At 38.6% G+C, this 26,191-nt stretch overlaps 1 protein-coding gene across 3 annotated transcripts in view; it reads left to right on the top strand.

Annotated features, from left to right (window-relative positions):
* Positions 1 to 26,191, top strand: part of TMEM63B (transmembrane protein 63B) — a 139,370-nt gene that overhangs the window by 67,474 nt on the left and 45,705 nt on the right. For 2 of the 3 annotated variants that reach the window (XM_070734213.1, XM_070734212.1), the window contains exons 2-6: positions 9,207 to 9,408; positions 12,943 to 13,022; positions 17,009 to 17,047; positions 23,295 to 23,385; positions 25,840 to 25,877. In XM_070734213.1, coding sequence (XP_070590314.1) covers positions 9,229 to 9,408; positions 12,943 to 13,022; positions 17,009 to 17,047; positions 23,295 to 23,385; positions 25,840 to 25,877 — 428 coding nt within the window. In that variant the 5' untranslated portion in view covers positions 9,207 to 9,228. The remainder of the gene's footprint in view (positions 1 to 9,206; positions 9,409 to 12,942; positions 13,023 to 17,008; positions 17,048 to 23,294; positions 23,386 to 25,839; positions 25,878 to 26,191) is intronic. The other variant, XM_070734215.1, reaches the window with a different exon arrangement.

Consider the following 26,191-nt stretch of genomic DNA (forward strand, 5'->3'; position numbering starts at 1 on the left):
GGGACGTCTCCAGTGATTTCTGCCTTTGCAAACGGTCCCAAAATATCTTAAACTTCATAATTAGTGGCTCTAATAAGGATTTTTATTTCATTCAGAATTCAATTGATTGCTCTTCTGATGGTCCAAGGTAATGTCAACAGGATTATTCAGCATCATAATTCAAATGTGTCTATTTTTCATTTCTTCATTCTTTCTCATGGGCTACCTTTCACAGCCATGTGTTTTAGCTAGGAATACCATGGGCTTTGACAGTAAGTACAATGTCAGTATGATATTTCTGCACTTTATTTATTTATTTGACTTCTATGCCGCCTAATCCCAAAGGACTCAGGACTTTAATATTTTGTCCAGATATGCCATAGTTTTCTCCCAAGTAGCTGGTCCTTATTTCATCACTACAATTACTGTTTTTGAATTGTTGAACCTGAAGTTTATAACTACTTCAGGTTCTTCTCCACCAATCTTTTCTGGATTGGTATGGCATATCAGTGTAACCTTAGTTTTCTTTAATATTGAGTAGCTGATCAGGTTTTGGGTTCAATAATTATGTAGGTTTTCCTTATTTCCAGCCATCAAAATGGTGTCGTTACCATGTGATATTTGGTTATTGATTTTTTGCTACTTCCTATTTATTTTAGTCCAGTATTTTCATTACATATTCTGTATATAAATTAGTTAATTAAGATGACATAAACAATCTTGGTCACACCTTTCCAAATTTAGGGCCTTTTAGTTATCGGCAGATGGTAAACCTGGCTCAGGGTCAGCCAGATGGCTTTATGCTTGATGTTACACTAGAATTCACGGTCTCTCAGCTTCTTGCTTGATGCCTTAACTACTACATCAAACTGGCTCTCTGCGTTTTATTTTATGGGACTTATAAAAACTATATTTTTACTTACTTGTTTTTATCTCTTTTAAAAAAAATATTTTTATTGATATATATATATATAAACAATATAGAAAAAAACCAAACACATAAAGACACAGACATATATACATACACACATCAAAAAAAGATATGCAAGTTAAAATATTCTTGTCCATTAAACACGTTAACTCCATGTTCATTTTTACAGCTATTAGAGAGACGGCAATACAGAAAAAGAAAAATTAGTTCTGGTTATTGAATTTATATACCTGTTTGTTCTGCTTTTTACTGCCTTGTCTCAATCAATATTACAATATCTCAATACAAAACAAATAGTTTATTATTGACCTTTCAAACGTTATTATTTGAATAACATCCTTCTTACTTTTATATCTAATTCACAATTATACACTAATTTTGTTCTTTCCCTGTTTCTAACCATTCATAAAATGAGTTCCAAGTTTTGCAATATTCTGAGTCTCCTTTATTTATTTATTTATTATTATTATTTTACTTATTAATTATTTTACTTGTTTTTAATCCCACCTTCATTATTTTTATAAATAACTTCAAGGCAGAAAACATACCTAATACAAACAAATAAAAACAAAGGCCAACCGGGGAAAAAGGCCTCTGTCTTTTCACTATAAACCCCCTTCTGTAATAAAAGGGAATAACTCTTTTTATTTCAAAAAGTTATTCACAGTATATCCAGGATTATCCATTTCTGAAGGCTTTTGTCTTACTGTTTTTTCCCCCAAAGGATCTTCACAATACTGATTCCTACTTGCACTTTCAGATGTTTTGATTTTTTGTCCTTTTTGTCCATCTAGAGCTACAGCGGAGCCCCCTCTCCCTATCTCTGTCCCATCTTTGAATTTAATGCACAACGTGGCTCTCTTCCCAGATCTTTTGTGCCTCTTATTAAGTAAGCTGAGTCCCAGCCAGATGGTGATTCCCTCTATGTGCACTGCCTGCCAATCAATATCCTGCATGGCCCTTTGTTTACCATTCTTCTGCCAGCCTCCATCCATGTGAGCCAGCCTCATTCAAGCCAGTAGGAATTAATTAGAGAAAACAGGTGGGGGGGGACTTCAGTGATGTGACACTGCAGGTTTTATAATGAAGCATATTCAGTTGCCAACGTTTACTGCTGGGGTGGTGTTTTTGTGTTTTTCTGGTTATAAAGCAACCTGAAGGAATCAGACTTTAGCTGTTAGCATTAGACTCTATTCGCTATGCCAAGTCAGCCTTGGGCTTGAAGGAAGCAGATTTTACAGGTTTAATCTATATCGGGATCGGCAACATTGACTGTGGGAAGAACCTACTCACCATGTCAGGTGAGCAGTTTTCTTCCAGGGAGCTTTAGTGCTGTCTGGGAAGAAGGGTTAAGGCAACCCCACCTTCCCCTTAATTGGCGAGCTTATTTTTTAAATTAACCCCCCCCCCCTGAAAAACAAGCGTCTGGATGGGTGAGTCCAGGAAAAGCTTCCAAGCTAGGAAGACAGAAGGCATATGGAAAAGATTAACTCCAACCCAAAAAGCACCTCAGCAGTAGTCTTCAGATTGTCCAATCTTGGCAACTTCAGGTCTTGTTTTTTTTAAAAAAATATTTATTTTTAATTTTCATACTTTTCACCCTTAAAACCCTCCCCCTCCCTTCCCCCAGTTCTTTCTTATTCATAAGCCCAGCCAGGTCAGAATTCTAGACAATTTCTTCTCTATGTCTTCATTGGCCTTATCCCTTTCCACCCATACGAAATAAAGTTTCCATTTTTTTCTTACCCTTTCAGCTTTTTCATCCCATGAAGAGTTCAGTGAGATAATAATAATAATAATAATAATAATAATAATAATAATAATAATAATAAATAATTTATTAGATTTGTATGCCGCCCCTCTCCGAAGACTCGGGGCGGCTCACAACAACGATAAAAACAATATTATGCTGGCACAAATCTAATATTAAAAAAAACTAAAAACCCTATCATAATTAAAAACCAAACAGTACATACATACCAAACATAAATTATAATAAGCCTGGGAGAAAGGTATCTCAAATCCCCCATGCCTGGCGGTATAGGTGGGTCTTAAGTAGTTTACGGAAGACAAGGAGGGTGGGAGCAGTTCTAATCTCCAGGGGGAGTTGATTCCAGAGGGCCGGGGCCACCACAGAGAAGGCTCTTCCCCTGGGGCCCGCCAGACAACATTGTTTAGTCGACGGGACCCGGAGAAGGCCAACTCTGTGGGACTTTATCGGACGGTGGGATTCGTGCGGTAGCAGGCGGTTCCGGAGGTACTCTGGTCCAATGCCATGTAGGGCTTTAAAGGTCATGACCAACACTTTGAATTGTGACCGGAAACTGATCGGCAACCAATGCAGGCCACAGAGTGTTGTAGATACATGGGCGAATCTGGGAAGCCCCACGATGGCTCTCGCGGCTGCGTTCTGCACGATCTGGAGTTTCCGAACACTTTTCAAAGGTAGCCCCATGTAGAGAGCGTTGCAGTAATCGAACCTCGAGGTGATACGGGCATGAGTGACTGTGAGCAATGACTCCCTGTCCAAATAGGGCCGCAACTGGTGCACCAGGCGAACCTGGGTGATAATATGAGTTATTTCCATTTGTACTTGTTCAAATATATAATCATTCCATCATTTTAGTGTCCATTTACTTTTATCATTCCATCCATATACTATAGTTGCATGAGCAGCTTTTATCATAGTCCTTAGTACTTCTTGTTCTTCTGTCTTCATTCCTTGAGTTTCTTTAATACCTCCTTCTATTATGTCCCATCCTACCCGCAATTCATTTTTAACTATTCCATTTATATTTTTCAGTATTAAAGTCCAGAACTTTTGAATCTCCTTCCATTCCCACCAAAGATGTGTGTACCATCCTACTGCACGACCACAATGCCAGCATTTGGGGCTTAGTCCTCCAATCATATATGCCAGCTGGGTAGAACTTCAAGTCTTGTGGACTTCGACTCCCAGAAAGGCTAACTGGGGAATTTGTTTGTTTGTTTGTTTATTCAACTTCTATGCTGCCCAATCCCGAAGGACTCAGGGCTGCTTACAATAATAATAGAAATAGAAATAGATACAAAACAATAAAAAGAAGTCAAACATAATCTAAAACTATAAAACCCCATATTAAAAGAAACCCATTAGTTATAAAACAGTCAAATCCCATACATAGATGCCATTCATACAGTGTGGCCCTGTCAGCTGTTAGTTCATTGGCCCTCCAGGACTTCAGGGTCTTACGGAAGGCCAGTAGGGTGGGAGCAGTACAGACTTTGTGGGGTAATTGGTTCCATAGAGCAGGGGCAGCCACAGAGGAGGCCCTCCCCCGTGGTCCCGCCAACCTGCAGGACCTGGAGGAGGCCAACTCTATGTGCTCTTATTGGTCTCTAAGAGGTATGCGGCAAGAGATGGTCCCATAAATAGTCTGGCCCAGAGCCATGATAATTCTGAGAGTTGGAAGTCCACAAGTTGAAGTTGCCAAGATTATATATCTGTCCTTTAGATAGCAAGAGAAACTTCTCTGAGCTGCAAGATGCTTAGAGGCAGAAATGAGAGATGAGGGGAGAGAAAACCCCACTTATAGCCTCAAAAGCCCAAACAAGCCTAAAACCAAAACAAGCCCACTGCTTGCAACCACCTGGGTACAGAGCTGTACTGACCAGTTGTTGTTGTTGTTGTTGTTGTTGTTGTTATTAATTAGATTTGTATGCCGCCCCCTCCGTAGACTCAGGGCGGCTTACAGCAATGATAAAAACAATATATAAAGACAAATCTAATACAGTAGTTAGAATCTAAAATAACAATAATACATTTAAAAAGTCTAAATAACAAGAAACTCCAATATATGAAAACATACATACAGTCATATCATACACAAAAAACTACATAGGCAGGGGGAGATGTTTCAGTTCCCCCACGCTTGATGACAGAGGTGGGTTTTAAGGAGTTTACGAAAGGCAATTCCAGAGGATCGGAGCCACCACAGAGAAGGCTCTTCCCCTGGGTCCTGCCAAACAACATTGTTTAGTTGATGGGACCCGGAGGAGACCAACTCTGTGGGACCTAACCGGTCGCTGGGATTCGTGAGGCACAAGGCGGTCTCGTAGATACCCTGGTCTGGTGCCCTGAAGTTGCAGAAACTCTGAATGCTGAAGGAAAGAAAATCCCATTGGCAAAAGAGTGAACATGGTTTTCAGATGCAAATGGAATGAGATTGACTACAAGAACTGAAGACCTGGGTAGGAAAGAATAGAATAGAATTTTTTATTGGCCAAATTTGATTGGACTCACAAGGAATTTGTCTTAGTGCATATGCTCTCAGTGTATATAAAAGAAAATATACATTTGTCAAGAATCATGAGGTACAACACTTAATGACTTAAATGGAGTTTTAGCTTGGTTTGGTTCTGCAACCCAACAAGACCGACACAGACTTTAGAGGATAATCAGAACTGCAGAAAAAACAATTGCTGCCAACCTGCCTTCCATTGAGGACCTGTGTACTGCCCGAGTCAAAAAGTGGGCTGTGAAAATATTTACTGACCCCTCATATCCTGGACACAAACTGTTTCAACTCCTACCCTCAAAATGTCGCTACAGAGCACTGCACACCAAGACAAGTAGACACAAGAACATTTTTTCCTGAATGCCATCACTCTACTAAACAAATAATTCCCTCAACACTGTCAAACTATTTACTAAGTCTGCAAAAAACTATTACTACTAGCTTTTTCTCATCATTCCTATCACCTATTTCCTCCAACTTATGACTATATGACTGTAACCTGTTGCTTGTATCCTTAAGATTTTTATTAATATTGATTGTTTCCTCATTGCTTATTTGGCCCCTATGACAATCCTTAAGTGTTGTACCTCATGATTCTTGACAAATGTACTGAGAGCATATGCACCAAAGACAAATTCCATGTGTGTGCAATCACACTTGGACAATAAAGAATTCTATTCTAATTCTATTCTATTTAAATAAATAGTAATTTAGACAAGAAAGGAGTGCTAACAGAGGAATAGAAAAGAAGGTAGAAATGTATGGATTATAAATAGTCCTAGAAATAGAATAGTGTTACACTTACATTAATGCAAAGAGTGGAGTTTAGTTTTGTACAATTAAACAGTTCTAGGGGGGGAAAACTGATTTAGTCTTTGTGTCTATGTTCTGAGCCACATTGTAAAAAAACAACGCTGCCTATATTTTAGCATCATACTAGAAGCCTTTTTCCAACCAACCCCCTTTTTTTTTTACTTAGTTGGATTGGCTTTAGTAGGTTTTCTGTGCCAATCCATACTGTCTGCAGAATGATAAGCTGTGACCATACACTTATGATCAGTTAGACGGAATGAATGTTACCCTTGCTGGTATTAAAAGCTCTTGTATGATCTGATGAAATATCAGTGAGCTCTTGAAGTACATTAAACCTCCAGGGTTAGAAGGACATATTTCAGTGTAGTACAGATAAAAGAGATGAAACTTCACCACCCCAGTCAAAACAGGCAGAAATTCAGTGGCTTCTGGATAAGGACCTGTGGCAGATTAGATGCTTCTGTGAATGACTCCATGAGCTTGGATAGCACTGTGATGAAATTGGCAGCCATGACCCGTTCTGGCTATTAAAAAATCTCTATAGAGAAATGGAAGATTGGGAAATCTCCCACTTACACTTTTGGATAACCCACCCCTTACAAACAGGCTACAGGAATTTAGTTTTTTGTGGTTGATTGTGAGTTGAGTGGTTTGGGAGTCAAGAAAATATCAACACACCCATATCTACTGTGGACTTTTTATGAACATATGACCAGCAAAACCTCACTCTCATAAACAATTTTGGATCAAATTAATTTATAACCTAAAAATGATATTCCAACAGGATAAAGAACAAAGACATTCAGTGAAATGCCTTCTTTTTTAGAATTTAGAAGACTAAAAAACCCCACTGTCTTTAAAGAGTTTAATTTAACAGGAAAAAGCTGAACAAGATCAGGATTCAAGGAATTTTTAAATAGATACAGGGAATAGTAATTTTAGAAAACAAAAGAATAACTTTTTTTCTGACAAAAATGCCTTTGAAAACATTAAAATCAATTCGAAAGATTGGATCTTGGGAATGCTGATTGTTTACTATTAAACAGAGTAGATAATTGGTACAAAATAAGAAGATGGGGTAATTTGAGCCAGACTGTGTGACTTTAGCTGGTGAGAGCTAATTGGAATTAAATATTAAAGGCAGAGGAAAGCAAAACAAAAAAGGAAAAGCCATCTTTTTACTTTCTCCCTAGTACTTCATAAATAGTATGTTCACTTTATTATAATGGCAACAGCAAGAAAAGCAGAAAAAATGGGGGAAAGAAGTAGAGAACAGATTACAGATGACATTTCACTATATTTATTGTAGAAATTGTTTGAGGAAATGATAAAAATTTGACTACAACTGTTTGAATGATTTTAAAAAGAAAATGGAAGAAGGGTGTGCAGGAATTTTTTAAAAAGGATAAGAAAGAACTTGTTTTTTTAAAAAATTGAAGGACAAACAGAAAAAAGCCATGGAATATTATTTCAATATACAATTGGTGTTTCAAGATACACTAAGATAGAAAGATTCAGCATTGACTACCATGGAAGAATGGGTGGTGAAAATAGACAGAATTTGTTGAGATGAACAAACTGACCTCTTTGATTAGAAAAAAGACAATATCTAAAGTTTCCAATGGTGACCAGAAACTCGTTACAAATCTTTTGCATTAAGAAAAATTGGGGGGGGGGGGGTGTTTAACATGTAATTTATGGTTTTGATTATTCAAGAGTATAAGAAGACAATCATGATTTAATTTTAGAGGAGTAAAATTGTACTCATCAACTTTGCTGAAGGATATCAGAACTTACTTCTTTGTACCTTTATTTTTCTATTTTCTCTTTTCTTATTGCATTTTTAGCTTTTTTGGTTATTTCTTTTTCTCTGTTTTGTTTCATATTGTGTTTTTATTTTTCTTTATTTTTGAATCAAAAAATGTTACATAGGCAGATTTTTATATGGTCTCAGATATATTTTTAAACTTATAGAAATTGTGTAGGGTTATATCTTCAGGGTATCTCATAAAAAATGTCACCTCTGCCATTATTACTATGTTATTATTATTAATAATAATTATATTAACTATTATGTTAAAAAAATAATGTCTAATTGAAAGTACCGTGAAGAAATGTAGATATGTGGTCATTTATTTTTCTTTTTTTTATGTATCAATGCAGAATTACTAAAAGTATAATTATGTTATTGTTTTTAAAGAAAATATTTTTAAAAACCAATAAAGTTTTCTTTAAAAAAAACCTGTCACCTCTGCCAACAGGCCTGGGGTCAGTGAACCTCTACCCCAGCCCATGACTGAACCTAGTATGTATGTCAGGTTGAATGTGGATGATTGCTTTTTTAAATGAATTGGGGTTGTAGAATAGGAATTGTTTCGATTTTTATATGTTTTTAGGATTGAGGTTTTCTCTGTAGAATTTTAATTCTGCAGAATTTCTATTCCGCAGAAATTTTAAATAGTTTGAAGAACCAGTAAATAAGACCTCTGGTTACTTAGTCCCAGTACATTTCTATTTGTTTTGTTGTGAGCCGCCGTGAGTCTCAGGAGAAGGGCGGCATAATAATAATAATAATAATAATAATAATAATAATAATTTATTCAATTTCTATGCCGCCCCCCCTCCACGGCTCACAAAAATAATAATAACAATGTGGTAATATAACAAATCTAATATTTAAAAGAAAACATCTAAAAACCCATCTTTTAAAAAACCATACAACACAAGCATACCATACATAAAAACTGTACAAGCCTGGGGGAGATGGCTCATGCCTGGCGATACAGGTGGGTCTTAAGCAGTTTATGAAAGACAAGGAGGGTGGAGGCAGTTCTGATCTCTGGGGGGAGTTGATTCCAGAGGGCTGGGGCCGCCACAGAGAAGGCTCTTGCCCTGGGGCCCACCAGATGACATTGTTTTGTCGACGGGACCCGAAGAAGGTCAACTCTGTGGGACCTTATCGGCTGCTGGGATTCGTGCGGCAGAAGACGATCCCGGAGGCATAAAAATCTAATTAACAGCAACAACTGCCATCTTCTTTTTAGTCTTGGGCAGTCAAGCAGCCAGGCCATGATTCCTAGTTGTCCAAATAAAACTAGTCATTCCATATCCTGCTTGGTTATTTTCTAGTCCAAATAATCTGCCAGTTAAACTGAGACTTTTTCTCCCCATTGGCTTCTAACCAGGTTCTTTCCCTTCTTCCACAGGTAAAACAATGAAGCAATAGAGATGCTTCCCTTTGTGATCGTCACCCTGGGCTCTGCCGGGACCACCTGCAGGTCTTCAAGCTGCAACAACAGCAGCACTAAGGATTACTGCTACAGCGCACGCATCCGCAGTACTGTGCTGCAGGGATTGCCCTTCGGAGGGGTGCCCACTGTCCTCGCCCTCGATTTCATGTGCTTTCTGGTAAGTGCTGTTATCCTGTAGCTTGGTGCAAAGCAGTAGTGGGCTGCAGCCGGTATGGTCAGGTGGGCGGTCCCGATTGGAAAAATAGAACTATCATGCAGCTCTAGCTGACAGGCGAGCGGGCATGTGCATCGATACAAGATTCGGCCTCTGCCCATGCACAGGAAGCTAAATCTAATGTGAGGACGTTCACTCGTGTGAAATTTCACTGATTTCTAGCAATTTTTTTTGCTTTCGCACGTGCACAGGAATTTCATGCCAACGTGCGCGCCTGTGCACACCAGACATGCCCATGCCCGCCATGGGGAGCACACCGGTAACACTGCAATGGGCAACCCTTCCCTGGTGCAAAGGTGCTCTGTACAAAGTTGAATGTGCACAACAGCATGTGAAATTGATTGTCAATCAGTGTTGCTTCCTAAGGGGACAGTTTGATTTCACAGAAGTTTGATTTACTTGGAGTTATATTGTTTTGTTTAAGTGTTCCCTTTATTTTTTTGAGCAGTGTACATTTAACGTCAATGAAGTCTGCCTTTTTCCGTGATGGGCAGTTCAAAGCACACAATCTCTGCGAGACAAAGAAGCATAGAAACAGAAGATTGACAGCAGAAAAAGACTTCATGGTCCATCCAGTCTGCCCTTGTACTATTTCCTGTATTTTATCTTAGAATGGATATATGTTTATCCCAGGCATGTTTAAATTCAGTTATTGTGGATTTACCAACCACATCTGCTGGAAGTTTGTTTCAAGTATCTACTACTCTTTCAGTAAAATAATATTTTCTCACGTTGCTTCTGATCTTTCCCCCAACTAACCTCAGATTGTGGCCCCTTTTTTCTTGTGTTCACTTTCCTATTAAAAACACTTCTCTCCTGAACCTCATTTAACCCTTTAACATATTTAAATGTTCCGATCATATCCCCCCACCTCACACATAGGCAGAGTATGAGTTTAACAAAAGCTTTTTTTATCTGGGATCTTTTTCATGCTCATTTTGTTCCTCGATTGCAGTTTGACACCCCTGGTGCAAACTGGTTGCTCTGCCCTGGATAAGCAGACAAAGACCTTTTGTGGGCCGAAAGAGGGGCATCAATTCATGTGGGATGTGAGAGCGCATTGTCAGGATTGCTAGAAGCTCTTAAGGATCTAAGACACCAAGGCAACTCATTTATCAACATGTATTCCATCCATTTAAATAATTCTGCCTCATGGCAGAATGGCAATTTAGTTTAGGATCCATCACAGAAAAAGGCAGACTCCATTGACGTTAAATGTACACTGCTCAAAAAAATAAAGGGAACACTTAAACAAAAAAATATAACTCCAAGTAAACCAAACTTCTGTGAAATCAAACTGTCCACTTAGGAAGCAACACTGATTGACAATCAATTTCACATGCTGTTGTGCACATTCAACTTTGTACAGAACAAATTATTCAGTGAGAATATTTCATTCATTCAGATCTAGGATGTGTTGTTTGAGTGTTCCCTTTATTTTTTTGAGCAGTATATTTTAGTGGGACCTGCATAAGGATCTAAGGATGTAGGATTGGCTATGCAACAGGTGAGAACCTGCAGCTAATTTGGACCTACGTCATGTAATGCTCCAAGCTTTTGGGCACCAAGGACTAGTTCCACAGAGAGAGGTTTTTCCACAGACCGAAGGGGATGTGGTTTCCTGTGCTACCTCTATCCCATGGTTGAGGATTTGCTTGTTTATATGGACCGGTTTCTGACATGCTGCGGAGCAGTGCTGGTCCATAGACCAGGTTGGGGGGACCCCTGATGTGAGGCTTTATACTGAACTCTGTTCCTTGAATTGACAAACCTTGTAGCTATTTCAAAACCAGTGAGTGGGAATGATGGCTGAACTAGAATAAATTGATTTATTTATTAATTGGTTGTTTGATTTGATTTGATTTGATTTGATTTGATTTGTATGCCACCCTTCTCCTTAGACTCAGGGCAGCTTACAGCATGTTAGCAATAGCACTTTTTAACAGAGACTCACAATCCGGGTCCTCATTTTACCCACCTCGGAAGAATGGAAGGCTGACTCAACTTTGAGCCGGTGATAAGATTTGAACTGCTGACCTGCAGATCTAGCAGTCAGCTTTAGCGGTCTGCAGTACTGCACTCTACCCACTGCGCCACCTTGGCTATGCAGTAACAATGTGTATATATGGCTGTGCATCTACTCAAAAAGGTTATGATATTTAAAATGCAAAAATCAATTAATATGCATTAATTAATTAAAAAAAGAAATCTTTATCAGAATGTAGTGGTATGGGTGCTCAGTGGTACCTCTAGAGCATGGTACCCATGCTGCTGCATTCTGATAAAGGCTTTCCAGTTATGATTGATTCCCTGATTTTGCCAGCCTAGACTAGGGGTAGGCAAAGTTGGCTCTTCTATGACTTGTGGACTTCAACTCCCAGAATTCCTGAGCCAATCATGCTAGCTCAGGAATTCTGGGAGTTGAAGTCCACATGTCATAGAAGAGCCAACTTTGCCTACCCCTGGCCTAAACAATATAATTGGCGGTGGTCCATCTTTCAGAAAGTATCCGATTAAGGCTCATCCAAGCTCTGCCACCTGAAGTTCATTGGTGGCAGCAGAAAGATCTGATCTGAAGCCCTAGGTAACTGAAAGAGCAGAAACTCCAGATGAGATGTAAGCAATCTTTTGTGCCTACTTCCTCAGATTTTACTTTGTTCTAAAGCATTCTAAACAATGGTTTTAAAAAAGAACCTTGGCTGACTCATATACATTGAAAGCAGGTTAAATCTAGGTTTCTGTGCACTGCCAAAGGAATAGGGAACCTATGGCCATTCAGATGTGGCTGAACCATAGTCTCCAACTGCCCAAATTATTAGTCATGTGGCTTGAAGCTGCTCAGAAAGGTACTTCAGCAGAATCTGAAAAAGTTCAGTCCTATCCAACATCCATAGGAGAAAGTTCCTTTATTGAAAACTGTGGAGTTGAATATGATGTCACATCAGGCATTCATAATTCTCCTTTCTGAGTACCATAAATAGTTGCAGATGTGGGATAGTTATAAGTCTTACCCTTCAAACACAAGATCTGAAATCCTTGAAGTTACCTGAAAGGGTTTTTGCTTGCTGCCCAATGCTTGGTCTATATCCTTTATTAGAGTTAGCAGATCAGATTTACTTACACGTTGTCTTTTATGCAATCTGCATAAGCCTCTTTTGGAATACAGTATATAACCTGGCAAATTCATATTTTCCAATGAAGAGGTTCTGTGTTTTCTTATTTACTGCAGAGTGTTTTTGGATTCAGAATTGGGATAGTATTAGAGCAGTGTTTCCCAACCTTGGCAACTTGAAGATATCTGGACTTCAACTCCCAGAATTCCCCAGCCAGCATTCACTGGGTGGGGAATTCTGGGAGTTGAAGTCCAGATATCTTCAAGTTGCCAAGGTTGGGAAACACTGTATTAGAGGCTGATCAGGGAGTGTTGCCAAATGATCACATTTTTTGCCTTACATTTCCTTATTTGCCTTTCTACAGGCACTGCTCTTTGTTTTTTCCATTTTGCGCAAAGTGGCCTGGGATTATGGACGTCTGGCATTGGTAACTGATGCTGACAGGCAAGTATAAGTTTTTTTAAAAAAAATAGGGAGTGAAAAAACAACTTCTTGGATCAAATAACAGTTGGGCTGAAGTTAGGAAGCATTTATGAAACAGATACTATTGCTAACCAGCAGTTAACTTTGCTGTTCAAATAGCTAATTGGGTACCCCCAAATACTTGCACATGCAAATGGCTTGTTGCTTTAGTTTTAAAGGGTTCTGCTTCATATCATAACGTTGGAAAAATGCTTCATAATTTAAAAATGGAAAAAAGAAAAAGCATACAATGGAGATTAGCATCTCCTATGACTAAACTGAAGAGACACAGCCTGTCTTTTCTCTAAAGTCTTAAATGGCCTTTCTAGTAGAAACTGCTGGATTGTAAATTTTAATGGGAAACGGGGAAATGTTAACCATAAAGGGACTCATTACTCACTGTATTTAATTTTCATCAGAAACGAAGACCTCTGTGAGTTGAACTTGGCCTTTGTCAACTAGACATGTCCACTTAGGGTTCTTGGGAGCAGTTGAGATGTGTTTTGCCATTGCCGTAATTAGAATTCTTTTCCAATTTCTCAATCTTCATTTATACATCTACTACCTCGAACTGTGGCCTACTGTCCTTGATTTTGCCTTTTTAAAGCAGATTCGCAAGAAAAGCACCCTGTTCTGCCAGATTTATCCCAAGGCCATTTTTGTTTTGGATTGTAGCACATTGTATCCTATTTCATTGCATTCTCTTTATGCTGTTTTTCCATCAATATAAATCAAGGGTGAAAAAAATACTATACAGAATTCTTTGCATCCTCCTCTTCCTCATCATCATTGGGTGGGGGAGGTGTTATTAAAAACAATTCTTAAATCTAATTAAACAAGAGAAACTTGTTTAAGTCTTGGTAATTCAAAACAGCTATCAACAATCAAGGTGCAAAGCAGGGACAGGCATGTTTGGGCTTAACTACTGATAAAATCCTTCTTCCTATCTTTTTCTACCAAATGCATCTTCAATGTCACTGGCTCCTTTGTCATTCAGAGTCCTTGTTATTCACAATCCCAGAGAGGGAGAGAGAAGTTGCTTGCAGTATGTATGTACAGTAGAAAAAATGTTAACAACTATGCAATGCTAGGATAAAATCATTCTTAGCTGGAAAAATAATTTGATGAAGAAGGCAGATATTTTGCTCTTATGGATATTTATTTTCCAGGACAACATATGGTGCCTTTATTGGTACAGACATTACATCTGCCAAAATAAAAGCTGGCAAGAATGTCTGATTTAACCCTGCTGTTCTGTTCGGGTCGTATGCGACCCGAAGCCAAGTTTGAGTCCCTGTAAAAAATTTTCCCTGCAAATCTGAAACTTGAAATTTCATGGCTTTTCATCATTTCAGGGGTTCTCTCTATGAGAAATTTTTTTGGGGGGTGGGGGCTTAGTTTTTGCTGGGCAAAAAAAGTTACAAATCTTCTGTTCCCGGGTCACCCTGACCCGGACCGAAAACTCTTCATTTGCAGTGCTTATGTTTGGTCTTTTTGAAAGCCTTTTTCACTTGGAAAGTAGTCTGAACATTTCTGCACACAATGATATGAAAATTGAAATGAAAAAAGTAAATCTTATTGGTTTATTTTGCGGATATAATGCACGCCCCCCCCCCGTTTTTGTGAATTTTTTTTCAATTTATGGATAGTTTTGCTTGCAAAATGCATTCTATTTTACTAAAGTTGGTGTGGGATTGGTAGCTTGAACATTTCTGAATATAGGAAAAATATAAAGGAACTGAAAAAAATGATTCTTATTGGTTTTTTAATATCAGAAATAAGGCCTCCCCCCCCTCAGCTGCTTGCAACCATTTTCACTTTTTATTTTTTTATGCTCCAAATCCGAAATATTCTTTAAAATCTTAGGCATTAATTTACTCAATTTAACAATGCTGATCATCAAAAAATATTTTTGGGGTGGTGGCTAATTGTTTTCTGGGCAAAAAAAAAATCATAACTTCGAGTCTGTTTCTGTTCGTATATGACCGGACCAAAAATAATTTTTTTAGGTACTTGAATTTGATCTTTTTGAAAACTTTTTCAACTGGAAAACTAGTTTGAACATTTATAAACATAATGATATGAAAATTGAACTGGAAAAATTGAGACTTATATTTTTATTTTGATCAAAAAGCCCCTCCCCCCATCCTTTTTTAATTTCGTGTCAATTTCTATTTTTTAAGGCTACAAATCCCTAAGGAATTTCCCCCCAAAAGGTTTGATATACTAAATTGAACATTTCTGAATATAAGAAAAATATAAATGAACTGAAAAAAATGGTTCTTATTGGTTTATTTTTGCCACAAAAGGGCCACCCCCCACCCCCCGGCCTTGCTATGTGCCATTATTGTCACTGTTTATACATATTTGTCTAGAAATATTTGGAATATCCTTTTGAAAATCAACCACATTGTAGCCAGAGAACTAATTTTATGAAACAAATCCATTTTACTAAAAAAAAGTATGTAAGTTTGAAATTAACAGCATAATTTTTATATAAATTGAAATAATTGAACACGGGGGGAGGCATACATTTATGTGCAAAATAAACCAATATGCATCAATTTTTCCAGTTCAATTTTCATACCATTATGTTCAGAAATGTTCAAGCTACCAATCCCACACCAACTTTAGTAAAATAGAATGTATTTTGCTAGCAAAACTATCCATAAAGTGAAGACTATTTTTAAAAACGGGGGGCGTGCATTTCATCAACAAAATAAACCAATATGCATCAATTTTTCCAGTTCAATTTTCATATCATTATGTTCAGAAATGTTCAAGCTACCAATCCCATACCAACTTTAGTAAAATAGAATGTATTTTGCAGGCATAATTATCAATAAACCTAAAGAAAATTCACAAAAACGGGGGGGAAGGCATATTTATGTGCAAAATAAACCAATAAGGATTAATTTCTTCAGTTCAATTTTCATATCATTGTGTGCAGAAATGTTCAGACTACTTTCCAAGTGAAAAAAGTATTCAAATTGACCAAACATAAGCACTGCAAATGAAGAGTTTTCGGTCCGGGTCAGGGTGACCCGGGAACAGAAGATTTGTTACTTTTCTTAAACAGAACAGCAGGGTTAAAGCATGGGGTATCTTGAGTCAGAAGCTAGTAGCACAGAGGCTCGGAACAAACAATGCATCATTAATTATAACTTCGCTGAAATGAAGAGTGTCTGAAACTGTAGTGTCATTGGCCTTTCTGTATACTGATACAATTCTGCAATGGGAACCAGAGATGCTTGGTGAAATTGAATCTGATCAACTCTGATGTCATCTAATAGTTTATTTGTCTGCTTCATATCCTCAAATAACAGACTCTTTATCATTTTCTCAAGTATTTGGAGATGATTGTATTGAAATCATTTGAAATTAGTTTCACCTGATCAAAGATTGATTCATTGGTATTTGTTAACCATTGGTTTGTTTCTTTTATCCTGTAATCTCTACCTTGGAATAATGTGAAATATATTTACATGTGCAGTGTATGTACTGTATGTGTAGTTTATGGTGTTATGATGGAAGAGAGAATTTTAAAAATGGCTTTAAAAAAGAAAAAAAAATCCAACCCCAATGAATGAAAGTGGAAAAAACACTGTGTATATTAACCTTTATGTTTGTGCAACCACATTTATTTGGCATTTGAAATTTGGGAAGCAAATTCAAGTCAGATTCGATAGGAAGGGCAGAACAGGTTTCAGAAGAAGCAGAAAACTGTTGAGGAAGTCAGTTGCAGTCCAGAAACTTCTCTCTTTGTATCACAGTGAGCTAGCAAAAGTTTATTTCTTTTTATTTCTTTTTTCTTCTGATCAGATTTGGTGAAATGTTTCTTTCCTAGGATTGTGAAACGTCAGCCAGAGGAGAGGAGATTCCTGACTCCTTATTAAGACGGTAACCTGTTGGTAACTGAACTTTCTTTCTCTCTCTTTTAATTTTAATTAATTTTCTTCTGTTCTCAGGAAGCGACGCTGGCAACAGGAGCAAGATGAAAGGGAATAGTATGTTGTGGGTTTTTCAGCGTGTTTAATTTCTCTTCTCTGCCACTGCTTTTACCATTTTCTCCTTTTGCTTTGGGGACTAATCATTTTGGAAACAAGGGCTTGATTTTCCCCCCTCTTTTTTTTCTTTTTGCACCCACACTAAACTCTACACACTTAACTCTCACATGCCCTTTGAACTTCATGAGCCTTTCTTGAACCTGGTGCACACCAGAAGTTACACATGATAGATTGTGCTGACCACATATTAGGGTGGGAGTTGTAGTCCCCAACATCCAGCAAGCACCAGATTGAGGTGCACTGTATAAAAGCTAATGAGACAAACAAGAACAGGTGACGACGGGAGAGGCATAACAAAGACAATTGTCATAGATAGCTATGTTATTGCTGTAACAATTTAAACAAGTTAAACATTGTTACTAATTTAGAATTTTAGAGAGTAGACAAATATAGGAAGCATTTTAGTTCATCTTGGCAGGACAAACTGTGATGGAGAAGGTCTTATTGCTTGTTTATTGTCTTTTCCAAATTTGGTTGTCAGAATAATCCACAGAATACTAATGGATTATCTGGATTATTTATGTTTTACTTGTAAGCATTCTCTGTCCTTGCACCATTTAAATGAGAATTTGGAAGAAAATAGTCTCTAATTTCATAGAACTCGTGCTTAAATTATGCCGTTCAAGAAGTAAGGACAGCAGCTACCTTAGATTATTTTAAATGGGCATTATTTTAAATTGAGGGAAAATGAAGCTATTAATGGCTATGTGCCATGGTGATGCCTTTATATTACCTGCAGTAAGACTTTGGAGAAAGCATAAATTATATTGCTATGCTTGGCTGCTGGAATAAAATATAGGGCTAGCTGTTTTTGATCTCATCCAGCATAGTTCTGATTGTGTTTTAAAATGTGTCCTTTGAGTTTTTGCATACCTTTTGAATACAATTCACTATTAAAAAGCACCACCTAGTAGTATTGCTTTTGGTTTTGCTGTGATTCCACTGAACTCTGCATTCAGAGTTATCAAATGGGATAAGGAACATACACGAAAAATTGCTCACCAAATCTCGTTTGTGTGCATATGTTTATGGAGTGGAGTGCAGTAGAGTAGAGTAGAATTGAATTGAATTGAATTTTTATAGAATAGAATAGAATAGCCGCTCCGAGTCTTCGGAGAGGGGTGGCATACAAATCTAATATATTATTATTATTATTATTATTATTATTATTATTATTATTATTATTATTGGCCTAGTGTGATTGTACACACAAGGAATTTGTCTTGGTGTATATGCTATCAGTGTATGTAAAAGAAGAGATAGGTTTATCAAGAATCATAAGATATAACCCCCCCCCCCCCCACCTTCTGCCGCACAAATCCCAGCGACCAGTTAGGCCCCACAGAGTTGGCCTTCTCTTGGTCCCGTCGACTAAACAATGCCGTCTGGCAGGATCCAGGGGAAGAGCCTTCTCTGTGGCAGCCCAGACCCTCTGGAACCAACTCCCCCCAGAGATCAGAGTTGCCCCCACCCTCCTTGCCTTTCGTAAGCTCCTTAAAATCCACCTCTGTCGTCAGGCATGGGGGAATTGAGATATTCCCTTCCCCCTAGGCTTATAAAATTTATGCTTGGTATGTCTGTATGTATGATTGGTTTCTCAAATTAGGTTTCTTAATTTAACTTAAAGTTAAATATTAGATTTGTTTATATTGTCTTATTTTCATTGTTAGCCACCCCAAGTCTACGGAGAGGGGCGGCATACAAATCTAATAAATAAATAAATAAAAATATAAAAATATAAAAATATAAAAATATACATAAAAATATAAATAAATAAATAAATAACACTTAACAATAGTTCAGGTACAAATAAACAATCCAATCATATTAGGAACCAATCAATACAAATTGTAAGGATACAAGCAACAAAGGTATCATCATACAGTCATAGGTGGGAGGAGATGGGCGATAGGAATGATGGGAAGACTAATAGCAATGGTAATGCAGCTTAACGAATAGTTTGACAGTGGTGAGGGAATGATTTGTTTGAAATTCCTTCAAATGACCTTGCATGCTCATTTCTATATCTATTAGAGCAGTGTTTCCCAACCTTGGCAACTTGAAGATATTTGGACTTCAACTCCCAGAATTCTCCAGCCAGCATTTGTATTAGAGCACATGTGTCAAACTCGATTGTGTCACATGACATATCGCGACGTATCATAACTTTTTTTGCCTTTGTGGAGCTAGGGTGGGAGTGGCCTGCATCTGGTCCCTTGGCCGCCAGTTTGACAGGCCCGTATTAGAGGATCTCTTTCACTGGTTTGCCAGTTCCTCTCTTGATGTGAAAGGAGACTGGAGGAGCTGCCCCTGATTCCACTTCTGTTCCTTTGCTCCCAGGTTCTTGTGGAATTAGGAGCAAGTAAGGCAGCTTACTTAAAAGCAGGGCTCTCCAACCTTGGCAACTTGTGGACTTCAACTCCCAGAATTTCATTTTCATTTCATTCATTAGATTTGTATGCCATCCCTCTCCGTAGACTCGGGGTGGCTCACAACACAATAAAACAGTTCATAACAAATCTAATAATTTACAGTTTAAAATATTTTAAAAACCCCATTATTAAGCAGACATACATACAAACATACCATACATAAATTGTATAGGCCCGGGGGAGATATTTCAATTCCCCCAGCCTGACGACAAAGGTGGGTTTTGAGGAGTTTACGAAAGGCAAGTAGGGTAGGGGCAGTTCTAATCTCTGGGGGGAGCTGGTTCCAGAGAGTCGGGGCCGCCACAGAGAAGGCTCTTCCCCTGCTTTGCTGGCTGAGCAGTTCTGGGAGTTGAAGTCCACATGTCTTAAAGTTGCCAAGGTTGGAGAGCCCTCCTTAAAAGGTTTAGGAGTTTGACAGATTTGCTGGGATCCACATTTACCTCTTGTTACATCAGCTACTGCTACCTCTTACACTACTGAAATTTGCCAGGTAACATACTATCCTCTGGCTCTCCCTTGTGGCCAGATGCTTTCCATGTTCATATTTTTTAGGCACAGCAGTACAAATGCTACTTCTTCAAGTCAAGCTCAACTCCAATATAGTCATGGTTCACCCTAGTACGAAGCCGAAAACACCAGCCTAAAGATGACGAGAGGGACCTTGTCGAAACCTCACCAAGATACTATCAAGTTTACACAGGAAAAGACCTGAATACACCAAAATACACACACATACATATGCATGAACAGTGTGGCACCTGAGTGTCATACACTCTAATACAGTGTTTCCCAACCTTGGCAACTTGAAGATATCTGGACTTCAACTCCCAGAATTCCCCAGCCAGCATTTGCTGGCTGGGGAATTCTGGGAGTTGAAGTCCAAATATCTTCAAGTTGCCAAGGTTGGGAAACACTGCTCTAATACAAATAATATTAGTAGAATTAATCATAGTGATTACATTCAACCAGTTTATATATTTCTAATAATAATACACATTTATATTAAGTTACAGTCTGTCATTATGTTTGTTTGGTGTATTTGAGCTTTTTTTAAGAACACAGAAAGAAATCCAGTCTGATTCTTATAACTTTTATTTAGTGGAGATAGAAGAAGGGGCCAATTAGTTTTATTAGTTTCCCTTTTTCCTCCAAAATAAAACATCCCCAGATAATTTGGGCTTTTGACTCTATGGCAATGAGGCCAAGCACTTATTTCAGTATTTCCAAAATTTAAGACAAGGTCTTATTTTCAGGGAAGCATGTAGTAAAATGATAGAGATCCTTTTTAACATAGTGAACATTGCATAAATGAGCCGAGGTGGTGTAGTGGGTAGGGTGGAGTACTGCAGGCCACTAAGGCTGACTGCTAGATCTGCAGGTCAGCGGTTCAAATCTCATCACCGGCTGAAGGTTGAGTCAGCCTTCCATCCTTCCAAGGTGGGTAAAATGAGGACCCAGATTGTGGGGGCAATATGCTGGCTCTGTTAAAAAGCGCTATCGCTAACATATTGTAAGCCACCCTGAGTTTAAGGAGAAGGGCGACATTTTTTAAAAATTGAATAAATAAAATAAATAAATAAAATATAACTTAATTAGCATATGTAATATACTAATTACAACCTTAATTAGGATAGCATCCAAAAGATGTATCACAGACTAGATTTTTGGTTCCAATATTCTGATTGTTTGCAGTTTATACAATAGATTGCATAATTGTACAAATCATTGGCAGTGATTTTCAGGCTCACGAGACCCAAAAAGTTTTCTATTCCAGTTTTTTGTTCACTTGCACATCACATTGCACTAACACTTTCATTTTCTTAATTCTTATTATTAATTTGACATTCTTTACTAGCCTGTTATATTAAATTCCTTAGAATGTGTTGGGTTTTTTTTAATTTGCGGGACTTGGGTTTTCTTTATTTCTTGGTAGCTATGTCTGTGCCTATGTCTATATTTGTATTGTGTGCTAGTAATTTAATAGGAAGCTCCCTGGCTGCTGGTTCAGAAGAAGGGAGTACGCAAACTCTCCAAGTCAGTGTTTCTCAACCTTGGCGGTTTGAAGATGGTGGACTTCCACTCTGGGGAATTCTGGGAGTTGAAGTCCACCCACCTTCAAACCGCCAAGGTTGAAAAACACTGCTCTGAGCTCTTCTTCGTTCATCTTTTGAGGCAGGCATAACCTTTTTTTCCCTCTCCTCTTCTGCATTTCATTGCTCCTATATATGAGTTTAGCGGTGGAAGTGGTGATGGACACCTGGATCTCTTCTATCCATTCACATGACAGATGGTACTAGCATTCTTAGGGCATCACTGACCAAAACCACAGAAAATTGGAGAGTGGAAGTCCCTCTCTTTCTCATAGATGGCATGGTGGAAGTTTGTTTCCAGTGTTTCATCCTTATTTATTCCAACTACCTCCTTAAATCTATAAAAGTGCTGTATAAATTGTACGTCATCTGACTTTCACAGCAAAAAAAAATGTAAAGCAGATGATTAAGCCACAAGGCGCAGCTTCGTCAGCTGCCATTTCCCTGCAAAGTAGCCATTATCCTCCCATTGATGAGTTGTTATTTATTGTTTCTGTTACAAGCATGGAGATTGGACAGCTGCCACCCCATTAATTTCTGTGGGGATTTGTTAGCTCATGAACAGGGTCACTTGTACATTGCAATTGTGCTGAAGTAATGACTGTAAAATGTGGTGCTTGGTACAGCTCTTTAGCATCGAGAAGACATTTGAGTGAACACGTGTCCCTCTGCTTAGATGTGCTTAGCCACAAAAATGGGCCGCGCCTGCTGGAATCTCAGCGGGGGACGTCATGAAATTCCAGCCATTGAGCATGTATTGCCTGCACTTCTCTTCGACCCCCTCCATGACAGGTCGAAACTGAATAAATTAAGCAAATTTTGCGATTCTACCGTAGCTGTAGAATTCTTAGCACATTTTGATTGGTCGGGGTATACTTGGTGCTCTTATTAGCATGCCAAGTGTTCTATATGAAGCCCCTTAAGTCAGGGATTGGAAATACCCATGTTTAAACCATGACTGTACCTACTTGGTAGAATTAGCTCTATCATTGATGTACAGTGGTACCTCTACCTAAGAACGCCTCTACTTAAGGACTTTTCTAGATAAGAACTGGGTGTTCAAGATTTTTTTGCCTCTTCTCAAGAACCATTTTCTACTTACAAACCCAAGCCTCCGAAACTGTAACTGGAAAAGGCAGGGAGAAGCCTCTGTGGGGCCTCTCTAGGAATCTCCTGGGAGGAAGCAGTGCCGGAAAAGGCAGGGAGAAGCCTCCATGGGACCTCTCTAGGAATCTCCTGGGAGGAAATAGGGCCAGTAAAGGTGAGGAGAAACCTCCGTGTGGCCTCTCTAGGAATCTCCTGGGAAGAAACTGGGCCTCCACCCTCCCTGTGGTTTCCCCAATCACACACATTATTTGCTTTTACATTGATTCCTATAGGAAAAATTGCTTCTTCTTACAAACTTTTCTACTTAAGAACCTGGTCACAGAATGAATTAAGTTCGTAAGTAGAGGTACCACTGTATATGCATTGGATCTGAGGGAAAGGAAAGAGAGGGCAATCTTTGCTAATGGCTTTTCTCTCTTGCTTTCTGCCTTCTCTGAAAGTTTTCTCTTCATCTTGCCTGGGCCAAACTGCCTCGCATTAACTGTCCTGACCTTTGGGTTCTCCTCCTTTCAAGCTTCTGTGAGCTTCACTTAGTAGGCTTTTCTCTTGTCGTTTCAGTGTTGCGTCTGCTCTACACTCGGATAGCCATGATCGCTATGAACGCCTCACTTCTGTCTCCAGCTCAGTGGATTACGACCAAAGAGACAATGTGAGTGGAAACAAATCAGAGGTTTTGTTATTTCAATTAGAACCTTGAAGCAACGTATTTCCCAGTTTTAAAAGGAACAGATGTGATTCAGAAAGTGGAAATGCATCTAACCCCTTTTAATGAAAATCTTTACCTCCATCCCTACAAGGAATACACATCCCCACACAAATTGATTTGTTAAAGGAAGTAACAAATCAATAAAATACAGCCAACCAAACAATTTGGAATGCGTAGGTAATAGCAGGGGGTCATAAGAACTCAGACTATGCAACATCCACCTCAACTTTAAATAGAGTTGTTCCAATCTTATCAGAAATGTTCCAATTAGGATAGAAGCATTCCTAGCTGCAAAATGCTCAGAGAATAGTTAAAACACTGTTGGAGCACTTCCGCTGAGGTCAGGACAGTTATTTCAAGCTTAAAATGGAACATGTTGAGCTTGGAATGTTTTGAACTTGGGAACATTTTGCATGCCACTGGTAGAAATCAATTCACACCCTCCAGAAAACAGCATATAAGAAACTAAAGGATAATTACAAAGTTTACAAAGATAGCCAATATGCAAAAATATTTGTGTCCCCTTTCACAATCAGGACTTCCCCCCCCCCCCTTCTCTAAAATGCTTTTTCACCCTACTTGTTTGACCCCTAGTTTCAGGCATATTAGTTAAATTAGGACATTCCTGATCGAAGGTAGCATGTCTGTTTGCTGAACGCAATGATACTTTCAGGGCAGGGCTCCAGAAGAGACATCAAAGAACAGGCAGAAGGGAGCCACAATGTAAGCAGAACAAACATATTACCTGTGTACTGAGTTCAGTCCAGTGCTGCTTGTTGATAGAGTGTTGTAATTACTACATCTGCGTCTGGATGCAACCCATTAATATCTAAAGGGCGATCATGCAGAATGCGGCCATGAGAGCAATCATGGGCCTCCCCCGTTATGCCCATGTCTCATCAACACTCCGCGGCCTGCACTGGCTACCGATCAATTTCCAGTCACAATTCAAAGTATTGGTTATGACCTATAAAGCCCTACATAGCATCAGATGAGAATACCTCCGAGGCCGCCTTCTGCCGCACAAATTCCAGCGGCCGATTAGGTCCCACAGGACCCAGGGGAAGAGCCTTCTCTGTGGTGGCCCTGACCCTCTAGAACCAACTCCCCCAGAGATTAGGATTGCCCCCACCCTTCTTGCCTTTCGTAAGTTATTAAAAACTCATCTTTGCTGCCAGGCATGGGGAAATTAACACACACACCCAATTGTCAAGGTTGGTGTATGGTTTGATTGGATTGTGTGATTATTTTATTATAAGGGTTTTAAATTGTATTTTTAAAATTGGATTTGTACACTGTTTATGTTGTGAGCCGCCCCGAGTCTGCGGAGAGGGGCAGCATACAAATCTATTTTTATTATTATTATTATTATTATTATTATTATTATTATTATTATTATTATTATTCCATAAGCCCATAAAACTCTACAACTATCTGATACCACCAGCAGTGGGTTCCTACTGGTTCGACCTGGTTTGCCTGAATCGGTAGCAACCCGCTGGTCATAGGACCAATTTGGTTGGTGCCGGTCTGTAGGCGCTGCCATCTTTTTTAAATATTTTAATATGTTGGAAGCAATCTGATGTGTTTTTATGTGGTTTAAACCTGAAATGTAGAAGTTTAACAAAGATATTTTTTACAAGTTCTTGGGTGATGACAATAGTGGATCTTGGATTATGATAGCTATCTTGTTTTATAATTTAGAATTACAGTGTTCCCTCGATTTTTGCGGGTTCAATCTTCGCGAATAGCCTATACCACGGTTTTTCAAAAATATTAATTAAAAAATACTTCGCGATTTTTTTTCTATACTGTACCACGGTTTTTCCCGCCCGATGATGTCATACGTCATCACCAAACTAATAATTTTTGCAAATAAATAACAAAAAATAATTATTATTGTTAATAAATAATTATGTTTATAAATATCAGGATCACTAAGTGTTTTATTCAATGATGAGTACCAGTAATAATGATGAGTAAATGGTTGTTAAGGGAATGGGAAATTGCAATTTAGGGGTTTAAAGTGTTAAGGGAAGGCTTGTGATACTGTCCATAGCCAAAAATGGTGTATTTACTTCCGCATCTCTACTTCGCGGAAATTCGACTTTCGCGGGCGGTCTCGGAACGCATCCCGCGCGAAAATCAAGGGAACACTGTACTTTAATTGTTATCAGATTATTCTTTTCGGGTGTACTGTTCTATGTCCCAGAACTATTCCAATCTATTCTTGTATCTTCTCTCCCCCATTCTCAGGCCGGGTGGGGTGGGGAGAAGCTAGTAGAATCAGAACTGAGCGCTTTGGGTTCTTATGATTGACTAGTATATGCTAGCAGATGTCCTAAAACCGGAGAAAAAGAACTCTGAATAAAATGGCCTTGTTTTGCCTCTCTTTAGGGTTTTTGCTCCTGGCTGACGGCAATCTTCAGGATAAAGTAAGTTTTTCCCATTTTCCGTGCAGATGTTGCTCCATTCTAGTGAATAAATGCCACCCATGTTAATTGCTATTGCTCCTTCAATTTTTATGTTGTCAGTATGATGATAGAAAGTGTGGCCATAGACATATTTGTTTGTTTATTATTTAATTAAATGAGAAATGGATCATGGGAAGCCCAGGACAGGTGGATTTGAGCCTACACAAGACCTTCCAGCATCCTCAACAGCTAAAGCCCCCTGTGCTCCATTTAATGGCCTGCAATCACTTAAGGACTATATCGGGAAGCGCAAGGAAGGGAGTCATTAAGCAAGA

Source organism: Erythrolamprus reginae, chromosome 1, assembly GCF_031021105.1.
Source record: "Erythrolamprus reginae isolate rEryReg1 chromosome 1, rEryReg1.hap1, whole genome shotgun sequence".
NCBI lineage: Eukaryota > Metazoa > Chordata > Lepidosauria > Squamata > Dipsadidae > Erythrolamprus > Erythrolamprus reginae.